The 16280-nt window shown below is 40.6% G+C and overlaps 1 protein-coding gene across 3 annotated transcripts in view; it reads right to left on the reverse strand.

Moving 5' to 3' along the window:
• anxa6 (annexin A6) overlaps positions 1–16280 on the reverse strand; it is a 41849-nt gene continuing 25569 nt past the window's right edge. For 2 of the 3 annotated variants that reach the window (XM_031797749.1, XM_031797750.1), the window contains exons 18-25: positions 16202–16280; positions 10536–10615; positions 10336–10389; positions 10160–10253; positions 9519–9614; positions 9089–9147; positions 7619–7756; positions 1–718 (exon numbers count right to left, since the gene is read on the reverse strand). The exon at positions 16202–16280 is cut by the window's right edge and continues 12 nt beyond it. In XM_031797749.1, coding sequence (XP_031653609.1) covers positions 659–718; positions 7619–7756; positions 9089–9147; positions 9519–9614; positions 10160–10253; positions 10336–10389; positions 10536–10615; positions 16202–16280 — 660 coding nt within the window. In that variant the 3' untranslated portion in view covers positions 1–658. The remainder of the gene's footprint in view (positions 719–7618; positions 7757–9088; positions 9148–9518; positions 9615–10159; positions 10254–10335; positions 10390–10535; positions 10616–16201) is intronic. The other variant, XM_031797751.1, reaches the window with a different exon arrangement.

Consider the following 16280-nt stretch of genomic DNA (forward strand, 5'->3'; position numbering starts at 1 on the left):
TACATTACGACGCATCCCTTTATCAGGCGAAACAATGTAACGTGCCTAAAACCATAACAGTATTCATTGGATGGATGACCTATTGACCTATTGCATTGTAGAAGCTCTATACAAAAAAAAGAAGTCTTCAATAGGTTGACAGTTAGACACATAGGCAAGCAGTTTCCTATCTGTCACTTTCAATGTAAATACCACTAACACTACAGAAGTTCTGTAAAAAAAAGAAGAAGAAGAAGAAAGATTTGACATGAAGAAGACAGGCTAGCTGACACGGAGGTGACAGCACAGAGCTTTGGCTCCTGTTCCACTTCTTTACAAATGCATCATTAGTTAGTGATAAGTGTAAGTATAGCAAGGTTAGCACCCTGAAATCACTTGAACCAAATTAGATCTGTGATTACTTCAAGGAAGCTAGGAAGGCTGAACGGAACAGGGACTATATCGGGGAGGCTGTTGAGGTCATAGGTCACGTTTGGCAGAGGAGTGGCAGCGGTGTGGGACAAACAGAGCAGACTGATTATCCCCACGGGGTTCAATGGGGATGTACGCACAGCACAGTTGACCGGTAGATTGACAGCTTCAGTTGGTGTTCTAGAGTGTTCCAGAAGCTCCACTGGTGTTCTAGAGCCTTCTGGAAGCCTGCTGGGTGGTTCTGGTTCTAGTCTTGTCCTCCACACAGCATCAGCAGGGTCTTACGGTAGTCCCCTGAGGTATCACCCTGAAAGAGGAAGCAACAGCTTTTTAGGAACTTATTAAAACAGTCTCCGTCCCAAATGGCCTATTTAGGAAACGGGGCCATTTGGAACACATTCAAATTTTGAACACAAAATTGAACACACAGTGAGAGGAAGGAGTATTTAGTGCCTCTTTTACCGATTGTTCGAACAGAACAGTATACGTTATTATATCACATATTATATAATTAAGCAATAAGGCCCGAGGGGGTGTGGTATATGGCTAATATACCACGGCTAAGGGCTGTTATTATGCACAACGCAACGCGGAGTGCCTGAATACAGCCCTTAGCCGTGGTATATTGGCCATATATCACAAACCCCTGAGGTGTCTTATTGCTATTATAAACTGGTTACCAACGTCATACCCGTGGTATACTGTCTGATATACCACGGCATTCAGCCAATCAGCATTCAGGGCTCGAACCACCCAGTTTATAATTTAGATTATATTGCATATTTTATAACTTAGATTATATCACACATCATATAGCTATATAAATATTCTATGTTCTAAGTTATTCCGAGTGGCGGTACTAATCAGTTAGGTCTATGATGCAGCTCCCACCGTAAAAGCATTGTCAACTGAGTAACATCACACATACAATACAATAACAGAGACACACACAGTACAGTACAATAACAGAGACACATACAGTACAGTACAATAACAGAGACACATACAGTACAGTACAATAACAGAGACACATACAGTACAGTACAATAACAGAGACACATACAGTACAGTACAATAACAGAGACACACACAGTACAGTACAATAACAGAGACACATACAGTACAGTACAATAACAGAGACACATACAGTACCTCACAGAGACACACACAGTACAGTACAATAACAGAGACACACACAGTACCTCAGAGACACACACAGTACAGTACAATAACAGAGACACATTCAGTACCTCACAGAGACACACACAGTACAGTACAATAACAGAGACACATTCAGTACCTCACAGAGACACACACAGTACAGTACAATAACAGAGACACACACAGTACAGTACAATAACAGGGACACATACAGTACAGTACAATAACAGAGACACATACAGTACCTCACAGAGACACACACAGTACAGTACAATAACAGAGACACACACAGTACCTCAGAGACACACACAGTACAGTACAATAACAGAGACACATACAGTACCTCACAGAGACACACACAGTACAGTACCTCACAGAGACACACACAGTACAGTACAATAACAGAGACACACACAGTACAGTACAATAACAGAGACACACACAGTACAGTACAATAACAGGGACACATACAGTACAATAACAGAGACACATACAGTACCTCACAGAGACACACACAGTACAATAACAGAGACACACACAGTACAGTACAATAACAGAGACACACACAGTACAGTACAATAACAGAGACACATACAGTACCTCACAGAGACACACACAGTACCTCACAGAGACACATACAGTACAGTACAATAACAGAGACACATACAGTACAGTACCTCACAGAGACACATACAGTACAGTACCTCACAGAGACACATACAGTACCTCACAGAGACACACACAGTACAATACAATAACAGAGACACACACAGTACAATACAATAACAGAGACACATACAGTACCTCACAGAGACACACACAGTACCTCACAGAGACAGATACAGTACCTCACAGAGACACACACAGTACAATACAATAACAGAGACACACACAGTACAGTACAATAACAGAGACACACACAGTACCTCACAGAGACAGATACAGTACCTCACAGAGACACACACAGTACCTCACAGAGACAGATACAGTACCTCACAGAGACACACACAGTACAGTACAATAACAGAGACACATACAGTACCTCACAGAGGCACACACAGTACCTCACATAGACACATACAGTACCTCACAGAGGCACACACAGTACCTCACATAGACACATACAGTACAGTACAATAACAGAGACACATACAGTACATCACAGAGACACACACAGTACAGTACCTCAGAGACACACACAGTACCTCACAGAGACACACACACAGTACAGTACCTCACAGAGACACACACAGTACCTCACAGAGACACACACAGTACCTCACAGAGACACACACAGTACCTCACAGAGACACACACAGTACCTCACAGAGACACACAAAGTACAGTACAATAACAGACACATACAGTACCTCACAGAGACACATACAGTACAGTACCTCACAGAGACACATACAGTACAGTACCTCACAGAGACACATACAGTACCTCACAGAGACACATACAGTACAGTACCTCACAGAGACACATACAGTACCTCACAGAGATACATACAGTACCTCACAGAGACACATACAGTACAGTACCTCACAGAGACACATACAGTACAGTACCTCACAGAGACACATACAGTACAGTACCTCACAGAGACACACACAGTACCTCACAGAGACACATACAGTACCTCACAGAGACACATACAGTACAGTACCTCACAGAGACACATACAGTACAGTACCTCACAGAGACACATACAGTACCTCACAGAGACACATACAGTACCTCACAGAGACACATACAGTACAGTACCTCACAGAGACACATACAGTACAGTACCTCACAGAGACACATACAGTACAGTACCTCACAGAGACACATACAGTACCTCACAGAGACACATACAGTACAGTACCTCACAGAGACACACACAGTACCTCACAGAGACACACACAGTACCTCACAGAGACACATACAGTACCTCACAGAGACACATACAGTACAGTACCTCACAGAGACACACACAGTACCTCACAGAGACACACACAGTACCTCACAGAGACACACAGGGTTAGTGGAAAAACATTCATAGAAAGCAAAGAAGTTATCACTTGTCAGAACCTATGTTTAAAATTGGTTTTGAAACACATTATTCATGCAAAACGGCATTTTACACAGCAATAAAGAATGTCTCCAAATCAAGTTAGATTTTATTGTATTTTTATGGCACAACAACAGGTATTTACAGCATGTGACTTCTCCACTCTTTCAACCAATCCGTATATCAATTTCCTCTGTTCCATAATAGCTCTTCAAGTCAAGTCAAATCACACTTTATTTGTCACACACATCACAGAGACACATACAGTACCTCACAGAGACCTTACCGTGAAATGCAGAATACAACATGGTGTAGACCTTACCGTGAAATGCTGAATACAACATGGTGTAGACCTTACCGTGAAATGCTGAATACAACATGGTGTAGATCTTACCGTGAAATGCAGAATACAACATGGTGTAGACCATACCGTGAAATGCTGAATACAACATGGTGTAGACCTTACAGTGAAATGCTGAATACAACATGGTGTAGACCTTACCGTGAAATGCTGAATACAACATGGTGTAGATCTTACCGTGAAATGCAGAATACAACATGGTGTAGACCATACCGTGAAATGCTGAATACAACATGGTGTAGACCTTACAGTGAAATGCTGAATACAACATGGTGTAGACCTTACCGTGAAATGTTGAATACAACATGGTGTAGACCTTACCGTAAAATGCTGAATACAACATGGTGTAGACCTTACCGTGAAATGCCTACTTACAAGCCCCTAACTAACAATGCAGTTCAATATTTACTAAATAAACTAAAGTAAAAATATTGAATAAAATCCAAAAGTAACACAAGATAATTACATACATAATTACATATTACACCACACTGCCAGGTCGCTGACCTCCTCCCTATAGGCTATCTCATTGTTGTCGGTTATCAGGCCTACCACTGTTGTGTCGTCAGCAAACTTAATGATGGTGTTGGAGTCGTGCGGGGCAACACAGTCGTGGGTGAACAGGGAGCACAGGAGGGGACTAAGTACACACCCCTGAGGGGCCCCAGTGTTGAGGACCAGCGTGGCAGATGTGTTGTTGCCTACCCTCACCACCTGGGGGCGGTACATCAGGAAGTTCAGGATCCAGTTGCAGAGGGAGGTGTTTAGTCCCAGGGTCCTTAGCTTAGTGATGAGTTTTGTGGGCACTATGGTGTTAAACGCTGAGCTGTAGTCAATGAACAGTATTCTCACATAGGTGTTCCTTTTGTCCAGGTGGGAAAGGGCAGTGTGGAGTGCGAGGGCAGTGTGGAGTTTCTGGGATAATGGTGTAGATGGGAGCCATGACCAGCCTTTAAAAGCATTTCATGGCTACTGACGTGAGTGCTACGGAGCGTTAATCATTTATGCAGATTACCGTTGCGTTCTTCTTGGGCACAGGGACTACGGTGGTCTTCTTGAAACATGTAGGTATTACAGACTGGGTCAGGGAGAGGTTGAAAATGTCAGTGAAGACACTTTGCCAGTTGGTCCGCGCATGCTTTGAGTACGCGTCCTGGTAATCCTTCTGGCCCCGCGGCTTTGTGAATGTTGACCTGTTTAAAGGTCTTGTTCACATCGGGTGTCGAGAAGCTCTTTTCGGGTCATAAGAGACGGTAGCAGCAACATGTACAAAAATAGGTTACAAACAATGCGAAAAAAAGAAAAGAAATGAGCCCAGTTGGTTAGGAGCTAATATCATAGACATTATTTAAGGGCCAACCTAACCTGCAGAAGTTATGACTGGGGAGAGTGACCCAAATGGAACTCTATTCTCTCGAAAGTGGACTACTTTCAACCAGGACCAATAGGGTTGTGCACTACATAGGGTATAGGGTGACATTTAGTAAACCCTGTTTTTTGTGTGGTTCTTTTTTTTATTTTTTTATTTTGTTTTTTACATGTGAGAGCCAGTATAGATCTGTTATTGAGGCACTTCCTGCCTCGGCATCTCCTAGCCAATCATGTCCGGCGGCTTACATAGAGGAAGTTGAGCATGCAGGGGAAATTCCTAAACAGCTGTATTTTGGCAGCCGCAGCGCCAAAAGCCCCACCCAACACAGGAAGCTATAGAGAACATTTCCCCGTTCCACCCGCCTTGATCAAAAGAGTATGTGCAGCAGAGTAGACAGACAGACAGACAGACACCGCAGACAGACAGACAGACAGACACCGCAGACAGACAGACAGACAGACACAGCAGACAGACAGACAGACACAGCAGACAGACAGACAGACACAGCAGACAGACAGACAGACAGACAGACAGACAGACAGACAGACAGACAGACAGACAGACAGACAGACAGACAGACAGACAGACACAGCAGACAGACACAGACAGACAGACAGACAGACAGACAGACAGACAGACAGACAGACAGACAGACAGACAGACAGACAGACAGACAGACAGACAGACAGACAGACAGACAGACAGCAGGCAGTGCGAGGGTACAGGGACATGTAAAGGGATATGTAAAGCACAGCAGACAGTAGACAGTAGACAGTAGACAGTAGACAGTAGACAGCAGACAGCAGACAGTAGACAGTAGACAGCAGACAGTAGACAGTAGACAGCAGACAGCAGACAGTAGACAGTAGACAGCAGACAGTAGACAGTAGACAGTAGACAGTAGACAGCAGACAGTAGACAGTAGACAGTAGACAGTAGACAGCAGACAGTAGACAGTAGACAGCAGACAGTAGACAGCAGACAGTAGACAGCAGACAGTAGACAGTAGACAGCAGACAGTAGACAGTAGACAGCAGGCAGTAGACAGTAGACAGTAGACAGTAGACAGCAGACAGCAGACAGCAGACAGTAGACAGCAGACAGTAGGCAGCAGACAGTAGACAGCAGACAGTGGACAGTAGACAGCAGGCAGTAGACAGTAGACAGTAGACAGTAGACAGCAGACAGTAGACAGTAGACAGCAGACAGTAGACAGCAGACAGTAGACAGTAGGCAGCAGACAGTAGACAGCAGACAGTAGACAGCAGACAGTAGACAGCAGACAGTAGACAGTAGACCGTAGACAGCAGACAGTAGACAGTAGACAGCAGACAGTAGACAGCAGACAGTAGACAGTAGGCAGCAGACAGTAGACAGCAGACAGTAGACAGCAGACAGTAGACAGCAGACAGTAGACAGTAGACAGCAGACAGTAGGCAGCAGACAGTAGGCAGCAGACAGTAGGCAGCAGACAGTAGACAGCAGACAGTAGACAGCAGACAGTAGACAGTAGACAGCAGACAGCAGACAGCAGACAGTAGACAGCAGACAGTAGACAGTAGACAGCAGACAGCAGACAGTAGACAGCAGACAGTAGACAGTAGACAGCAGACAGTAGACAGCAGACAGTAGACAGCAGACAGTAGACAGTAGACAGCAGACAGTAGACAGCAGACAGCAGACAGCAGACAGTAGACAGCAGACAGTAGACAGTAGACAGCAGACAGTAGGCAGCAGACAGTAGACAGTAGACAGCAGACAGTAGACAGCAGACAGCAGACAGTAGACAGCAGACAGTAGACAGCAGACAGCAGACAGTAGGCAGCAGACAGTAGACAGTAGACAGCAGACAGCAGACAGTAGACAGTAGATAGCAGACAGTAGACAGCACAGCAGACAGTAGACAGCAGACAGTAGACAGCAGACAGTAGGCAGCAGACAGTAGACAGCAGACAGCAGACAGCAGACAGTAGACAGCACAGCAGACAGTAGACAGCAGACAGCAGACAGTAGACAGTAGACAGTAGACAGCAGACAGTAGACAGTAGACAGTAGACAGTAGACAGCAGACAGCAGACAGTAGACAGTAGACAGTAGACAGTAGACAGCAGACAGTAGACAGCAGACAGTAGACAGTAGACAGTAGACAGTAGACAGTAGACAGTAGACAGTAGACAGCAGACAGCAGACAGTAGACAGTAGACAGCAGACAGTAGACAGCAGTGTGTTAATCGCCATGTAAAATATGAAAACTTACAACCATGGTTTCTACCTGGATGAATTCATGGAGAGAACAGTCGTGAGTCTCCTTGAACTCTTTGCGAATGTTGAAAAGGTCGACTTCGCTGCGTGAGACCATGATGCGGATGAGAGCCCTGTCGTCTGTGCCCATACCCTGCAGAGAGGAAAGAGCCACATGGTTATCCATATAGCTGGATCCCTGGTATTCACTGTTGATGTATCAACATCTATACTCTGGGGTCCACACAAACACAACACAAAACACAACACACAATACAAAACATAATACAAAACAAACACACAATCACAATACAAAACACAAAACAATCACAATACAAAACACAAACACAATACAAAACCCACCACAACACAATACAAACACAAAACAATCACAATACAAACACAAAAGAATCACAAAACACAATACAAAACCCAGCACAGCACAACACAATACAAAACCCAGCACAACACAATACAAAACCCACCACAACACAATACAAAACCCACCACAACACAATACAAAACCCACCACAACACAATACAAAACCCACCACAACACAATACAAAACCCACCACAACACAATACAAAACCCACCACAACACAATACAAAACCCACCACAACACAATACAAAACCCACCACAACACAATACAAAACCCACCACAACACAATACAAAACCCACCACAACACAATACAAAACCCACCACAACACAATACAAACACAAAACAATCACAATACAAACACAAAAGAATCACAAAACACAATACAAAACCCACCACAACACAACACAAAACACAATACAAAACCCACCACAACACAAAACACAATACAAAACCCACCACAACACAAAACCCACCACAACACAAAACCCACCACAATAAAAAACACAATACTAAACACAATAACAAACACTATAACAAACATAATACAAACACAACACAAAACAAACAACACAAAACACAATACAAAACACAGTATAAACACAAAACACAATACAAAACAAACACAATACTAAACACAAACACAAAACACAAAACACAATACAAAACAAACCACAATAACAAACACAATAACAACCAAAACACAACACACAAACACAACAGAAAACAATCAGAACACAACACAAAACAAAACCCACCACAACACAAAACACAATACAAACCACAATAACAAACACAATAACAAACACAATACAAACCACAATAACAAACACAATAACAAACACAATAACAAACACAATACAAACCACAATAACAAACACAATAACAAACACAATAACAAACACAATACAAACCACATAGTACATAGCCTACCAGGTAGACATAAACAACATGAACTGCTCAGAAAATCCATCCCCTGCTAGTACTAACAGCTAGCCTAGTAAAAACTGCATTTAGCTAGCTATCCACAGGCCAGTAAAATATAGCTGGACTGCAATGGGAGCCATTTTGTAAAAGAAGACAAAATAGCTATGTACTACCTACCTTCATGGCTTTGTACAGGCGCTCAGCAAAGTAATTAGACTGGTTCTTTACACTCCGAACTGCAGAGAGAAAGAGAGATATGATAGGTCAACAAAAAACTAAATATTACAATAGCCAAACCTGTAAGATGTAATTTGTCAACAGCCTCCCCCCCCAAAAAATCACTTTTATTTAACTAGGCAAGTCAGTTAAGAACAAATTCTTATTTACAATGACGGCCTAGGAACAGTGGGTTAACTGCCTGTTCAGGGGCAGAACAACAGATTTGTACCTTGTCAGCTCGGGGATTTGAACTTGCAACCTTTCGGTTACTAGTCCAAAAATTCTAACCACTAGGCTACCCTGCCGCCCCAATGACCTACACTCCACTCCACTCTGGAGTCAAGGGCCTAAATAGGTCAGTAAGCAGTCCATGCAGAACAATCCTTACCTATGCCATACATGGCCTGTTTCACGTCTCCAGACATCTCCTTCTTGATGATCTGTTCAATGTCCTTATTGCTGCATCGAACAAACTCTTGGAACACTGAAAAACAGAAATGACATGTCAATCGTCAATCATAAAAGCCAGATATCGAGGCTTATATAGCCAATAATATGTCTATCTAATACCGTATTAGTGCTAACACAGTGTTTCTCTGGTACCTCTCCTGAGATGTGGTCAGTAGTGGTTAAACAGTGTATCTCTGGTACCTCTCCTGAGATGTGGTCAGTAGTGATTAAACAGTGTTTCTCTGGTACCTCTCTGAGATGTGGTCAGTAGTGGTTAAACAGTGTTTCTCTGGTACCTCTCTGAGATGTGGTCAGTAGTGATTAAACAGTGTTTCTCTGGTACCTCTCCTGAGATGTGGTCAGTAGTGATTAAACAGTGTTTCTCTGGTACCTCTCTGAGATGTGGTCAGTAGTGATTAAACAGTGTTTCTCTGGTACCTCTCTGAGATGTGGCCAGTAGTGATTAAACAGTGTTTCTCTGGTACCTCTCTGAGATGTGGTCAGTAGTGATTAAACAGTGTTTCTCTGGTACCTCTCTGAGATGTGGTCAGTAGTGATTAAACAGTGTTTCTCTGGTACCTCTCCTGAGATGTGGGAAGCTCCTGGTACAGAGGATACTCATGAACTTAATCTCCATGTCGTCAGAGTCTTCGTTACAGGCATCGGCCAGTTCCTGAAAAGAGCATCAACACTATTCCACAATAAATCCCGTTGAAAATCTAACGAGCGAGAGTCATGTTGCATGATGTACTCACCTGGGCGTCCACCAATGCTCTGTCACAGTCGGCTGGACCCTGCTCTCTCGCCCCCTGGGGGGGGGGGGAAGAGGAAGAGGAAGAGCACGATGGGTATTGTTATGTAGAATAGACTTCACTCACTCATATAGAATTATACGGACGGCCCATATTATGTCCCTTTGTTTTGTAGATGTACAGTACGAGGGAATAGACGTTACCTGCACCAGCGACGTGAGGATCTGACTGAAGCGTCCTGAGGTGTCTGACTGGATAGCGTCCTCCATGCTCTTCTTATAGCCTGCAAGACATCAGACCAAGGTTAATACAAGGCTATTATTCATGCATCATAGGTGTTTATAGCTACAGTAAAGACTAGTGATTCAGTGTGTTATGGTTTAGTAACAGCTACCAGAACAACTGGCTCCCCCTAAAGGCAACAATAGGTACCACAGTTGAAAGAACAAATAAAATAAAAATGGTATTTGATGCGTACACATATTTTGTAGATGTTGTTGCAGGTACAGCAAAATGCTTGTGTTTCTAGCTCCAACAGTACAGTAATATCTAATGCTTGTGTTTCTAGCTCCAACAGTACAGTAATATCTAATGCTTGTGTTTCTAGCTCCAACAGTGCAGTAATATCTAATGCTTGTGTTTCTAGCTCCAACAGTGCAGTAATACCTAATGCTTGTGTTTCTAGCTCCATCAGTACAGTAATATCTAATGCTTGTGTTTCTAGCTCCAACAGTACAGTAATATCTAATGCTTGTGTTTCTAGCTCCAACAGTACAGTAATATCTAATGCTTGTGTTTCTAGCTCCAACAGTACAGTAATACCTAGCAACACAAAACAATACACACAATACCCCCAGAACTAAAATAAAGAAATATCAGAACGAGCAATATCAATAAATACTGTACATATATATGGGTGTGAAATAGACAGTATGGTCAGTAGTTATATAGGATGGTGTGTATAGACAGTATGGTCAGTAGTTATATAGGATGGTGTGTATAGACAGTATGGTCAGTAGTTATATAGGATGGTGTGTATAGACAGTATGGTCAGTAGTTATATAGGATGGTGTGTATAGACAGTATTTATATAGAATGGTGTGTATAGACAGTAGTTATATAGGATGGTGTGTATAGACAGTAGTTATATAGGATGGTGTGTATAGACAGTATGGTCAGTAGTTATATAGGATGGTGTGTATAGACAGTAGTTATATAGGATGGTGTGTATAGACAGTATGGACAGTAGTTATATAGGATGGTGTGTATAGACAGTAGTTATATAGGATGGTGTATATAGACAGTAGTTATATAGGATGGTGTGTATAGACAGTATAGACAGTAGTTATATAGGATGGTGTGTATAGACGGTATAGACAGTAGTTATATAGGATGGTGTGTATAGACAGTAGTTATATAGGATGGTGTATATAGACAGTAGTTATATTGGATGGTGTGTATAGACAGTAGTTATATAGGATGGTGTGTATAGACAGTATAGACAGTAGCTATATAGGATGGTGTGTATAGACAGTATAGACAGTAGTTATATAGGATGGTGTGTATAGACAGTACTTATATAGGATGGTGTGTATAGACAGTAGTTATATAGGATGGTGTATATAGACAGTAGTTATATAGGATGGTGTGTATAGACAGTAGTTATATAAGATGGTGTGTATAGACAGTAGTTATATAGGATGGTGTGTATAGACAGTATAGACAGTAGTTATATAGGATGGTGTGTATAGACAGTATAGACAGTAGTTATATAGGATGGTGTGTATAGACAGTATGGTCAGTAGTTATATAGGATGGTGTGTATAGACAGTATGGTCAGTAGTTATATAGGATGGTGTGTATAGACAGTATTTATATAGAATGGTGTGTATAGACAGTAGTTATATAGGATGGTGTGTATAGACAGTAGTTATATAGGATGGTGTGTATAGACAGTATGGTCAGTAGTTATATAGGATGGTGTGTATAGACAGTAGTTATATAGGATGGTGTGTATAGACAGTATGGACAGTAGTTATATAGGATGGTGTGTATAGACAGTAGTTATATAGGATGGTGTATATAGACAGTAGTTATATAGGATGGTGTGTATAGACAGTATAGACAGTAGTTATATAGGATGGTGTGTATAGACGGTATAGACAGTAGTTATATAGGATGGTGTGTATAGACAGTAGTTATATAGGATGGTGTATATAGACAGTAGTTATATTGGATGGTGTGTATAGACAGTAGTTATATAGGATGGTGTGTATAGACAGTATAGACAGTAGCTATATAGGATGGTGTGTATAGACAGTATAGACAGTAGTTATATAGGATGGTGTGTATAGACAGTACTTATATAGGATGGTGTGTATAGACAGTAGTTATATAGGATGGTGTATATAGACAGTAGTTATATAGGATGGTGTGTATAGACAGTAGTTATATAAGATGGTGTGTATAGACAGTAGTTATATAGGATGGTGTGTATAGACAGTATAGACAGTAGTTATATAGGATGGTGTGTATAGACAGTATAGACAGTAGTTATATAGGATGGTGTGTATAGACAGTATAGACAGTAGTTATATAGGATGGTGTGTATAGACAGTATAGACAGTAGTTATATAGGATGGTGTGTATAGACAGTATAGACAGTAGTTATATAGGATGGTGTGTATAGACAGTATAGACAGTAGTTATATAGGATGGTGTGTATAGACAGTATAGACAGTAGTTATATAGGATGGTGTGTATAGACAGTAGTTATATAGGATGGTGTGTATAGACAGTATGGTCAGTAGTTATATAGGATGGTGTGTATAGACAGTATGGTCAGTAGTTATATAGGATGGTGTGTATAGACAGTATGGTCAGTAGTTATATAGGATGGTGTGTATAGACAGTAGTTATATAGAATGGTGTGTATAGACAGTAGTTATATAGGATGGTGTGTATAGACAGTAGTTATATAGGATGGTGTGTATAGACAGTATGGTCAGTAGTTATATAGGATGGTGTGTATAGACAGTAGTTATATAGGATGGTGTGTATAGACAGTATGGACAGTAGTTATATAGGATGGTGTGTATAGACAGTAGTTATATAGGATGGTGTATATAGACAGTAGTTATATAGGATGGTGTGTATAGACAGTAGTTATAATAGGATGGTGTGTATAGACAGTAGTTATATAGGATGGTGTGTATAGACAGTATAGACAGTAGTTATATAGGATGGTGTGTATAGACGGTATAGACAGTAGTTATATAGGATGGTGTGTATAGACAGTAGTTATATAGGATGGTGTATATAGACAGTAGTTATATTGGATGGTGTGTATAGACAGTAGTTATATAGGATGGTGTGTATAGACAGTATAGACAGTAGCTATATAGGATGGTGTGTATAGACAGTATAGACAGTAGTTATATAGGATGGTGTGTATAGACAGTAGTTATATAGGATGGTGTGTATAGACAGTAGTTATATAGGATGGTGTATATAGACAGTAGTTATATAGGATGGTGTGTATAGACAGTAGTTATATAGGATGGTGTATATAGACAGTAGTTATATAGGATGGTGTGTATAGACAGTAGTTATATAGGATGGTGTATATAGACAGTAGTTATATAGGATGGTGTGTATAGACAGTAGTTATATAAGATGGTGTGTATAGACAGTAGTTATATAGGATGGTGTGTATAGACAGTATAGACAGTAGTTATATAGGATGGTGTGTATAGACAGTATAGACAGTAGTTATATAGGATGGTGTGTATAGACAGTATAGACAGTAGTTATATAGGATGGTGTGTATAGACAGTATAGACAGTAGTTATATAGGATGGTGTGTATAGACAGTATAGACAGTAGTTATATAGGATGGTGTGTATAGACAGTAGTTATATAGGATGGTGTGTATAGACAGTAGTTATAAAGGATGGTGTGTATAGACAGTAGTTATAAAGGATGGTGTGTATAGACAGTATAGACAGTAGTTATATAGGATGGTGTGTATAGACAGTATAGACAGTAGTTATATAGGATGGTGTGTATAGACAGTATAGACAGTAGTTATATAGGATGGTGTGTATAGACAGTAGTTATATAGGATGGTGTGTATAGACAGTAGTTATATAGGATGGTGTGTATAGACAGTAGTTATATAGGATGGTGTATATAGACAGTAGTTATATAGGATGGTGTGTATAGACAGTAGTTATATAGGATGGTGTGTATAGACAGTAGTTATATAGGATGGTGTGTATAGACAGTATAGACAGTAGTTATATAGGATGGTGTGTATAGACAGTATAGACAGTAGTTATATAGGATGGTGTGTATAGACAGTAGTTATATAGGATGGTGTGCATAGACAGTAGTTATATAGGATGGTGTGTATAGACAGTAGTTATATAGGATGGTGTATATAGACAGTAGTTATATAGGATGGTGTGTATAGACAGTATAGACAGTAGTTATATAGGATGGTGTGTATAGACAGTAGTTATATTGGATGGTGTGTATAGACAGTAGTTATACAGGATGGTGTATATAGACAGTATAGACAGTAGTTATATAGGATGGTGTGTATAGACAGTATAGACAGTAGTTATATAGGATGGTGTATATAGACAGTAGTTATATAGGATGGTGTATATAGACAGTATAGACAGTAGTTATATAGGATGGTGTGTATAGACAGTATAGACAGTAGTTATATAGGATGGTGTGTATAGACAGTAGTTATATAGGATGGTGTGTATAGACAGTAGTTATATAGAATGGTGTGTATAGACAGTAGTTATATAGGATGGTGTGTATAGACAGTAGCTATATAGAATGGTGTGTATAGACAGTAGTTATATAGGATGGTGTGTATAGACAGTATAGACAGTAGTTATATAGGATGGTGTGTATAGACAGTAGTTATATAGGATGGTGTGTATAGACAGGAGTTATATAGGATGGTGTGTATAGACAGTAGTATTATAGGATGGTGTGTATAGACAGTATAGACAGTAGTTATATAGGATGGTGTGTATAGACAGTATGGGCAGTAGTTATAACAGGATGGTGTGTATAGACAGTAGTTATAATAGGATGGTGTGTATAGACAGTAGTTATATAGGATGGTGTGTATAGACAGTATAGACAGTAGTTATATAGGATGGTGTGTATAGACAGTATAGACAGTAGTTATATAGGATGGTGTGTATAGACAGTAGTTATATAGGATGGTGTATATAGACAGTAGTTATATTGGATGGTGTGTATAGACAGTATAGACAGTAGTTATATAGGATGGTGTGTATAGACAGTAGTTATATAGGATGGTGTGTATAGACAGTATAGACAGTAGTTATATAGGATGGTGTGTATAGACAGTATAGACAGTAGTTATATAGGATGGTGTGTATAGACAGTATAGACAGTAGTTATATAGGATGGTGTGTATAGACAGTAGTTATATAGGATGGTGTATATAGACAGTAGTTATATTGGATGGTGTGTATAGACAGTATAGACAGTAGTTATATAGGATGGTGTGTATAGACAGTAGTTATATTGGATGGTGTGTATAGACAGTATAGACAGTAGTTATATAGGATGGTGTGTATAGACAGTAGTTATATAGAATGGTGTGTATAGACAGTAGTTATATAGGATGGTGTGTATAGACAGTAGTTATATAGGATGGTGTGTATAGACAGTAGTTATATAGGATAGTGTGTACTTGGTGGAGGTTGGCTAGTGGCGACTATTTAACAGTGATGGCCTGTGTGGCAACAACCACAGCTTAAAACACAGACTAGAGGGCTATTATTATGATGATGGAGTACGCTATAGGCCTCACCAGCCCGGTAGGCAGCGTTCATGGCCTGGATCTCCCCGTTGCTCCTGGTTACCAGGATCTCAATCAGAGCATGTTCGTC

This window comes from Oncorhynchus kisutch, linkage group LG19 (assembly GCF_002021735.2).
Source record: "Oncorhynchus kisutch isolate 150728-3 linkage group LG19, Okis_V2, whole genome shotgun sequence".
In the NCBI taxonomy this organism is placed as follows: domain Eukaryota; kingdom Metazoa; phylum Chordata; class Actinopteri; order Salmoniformes; family Salmonidae; genus Oncorhynchus; species Oncorhynchus kisutch.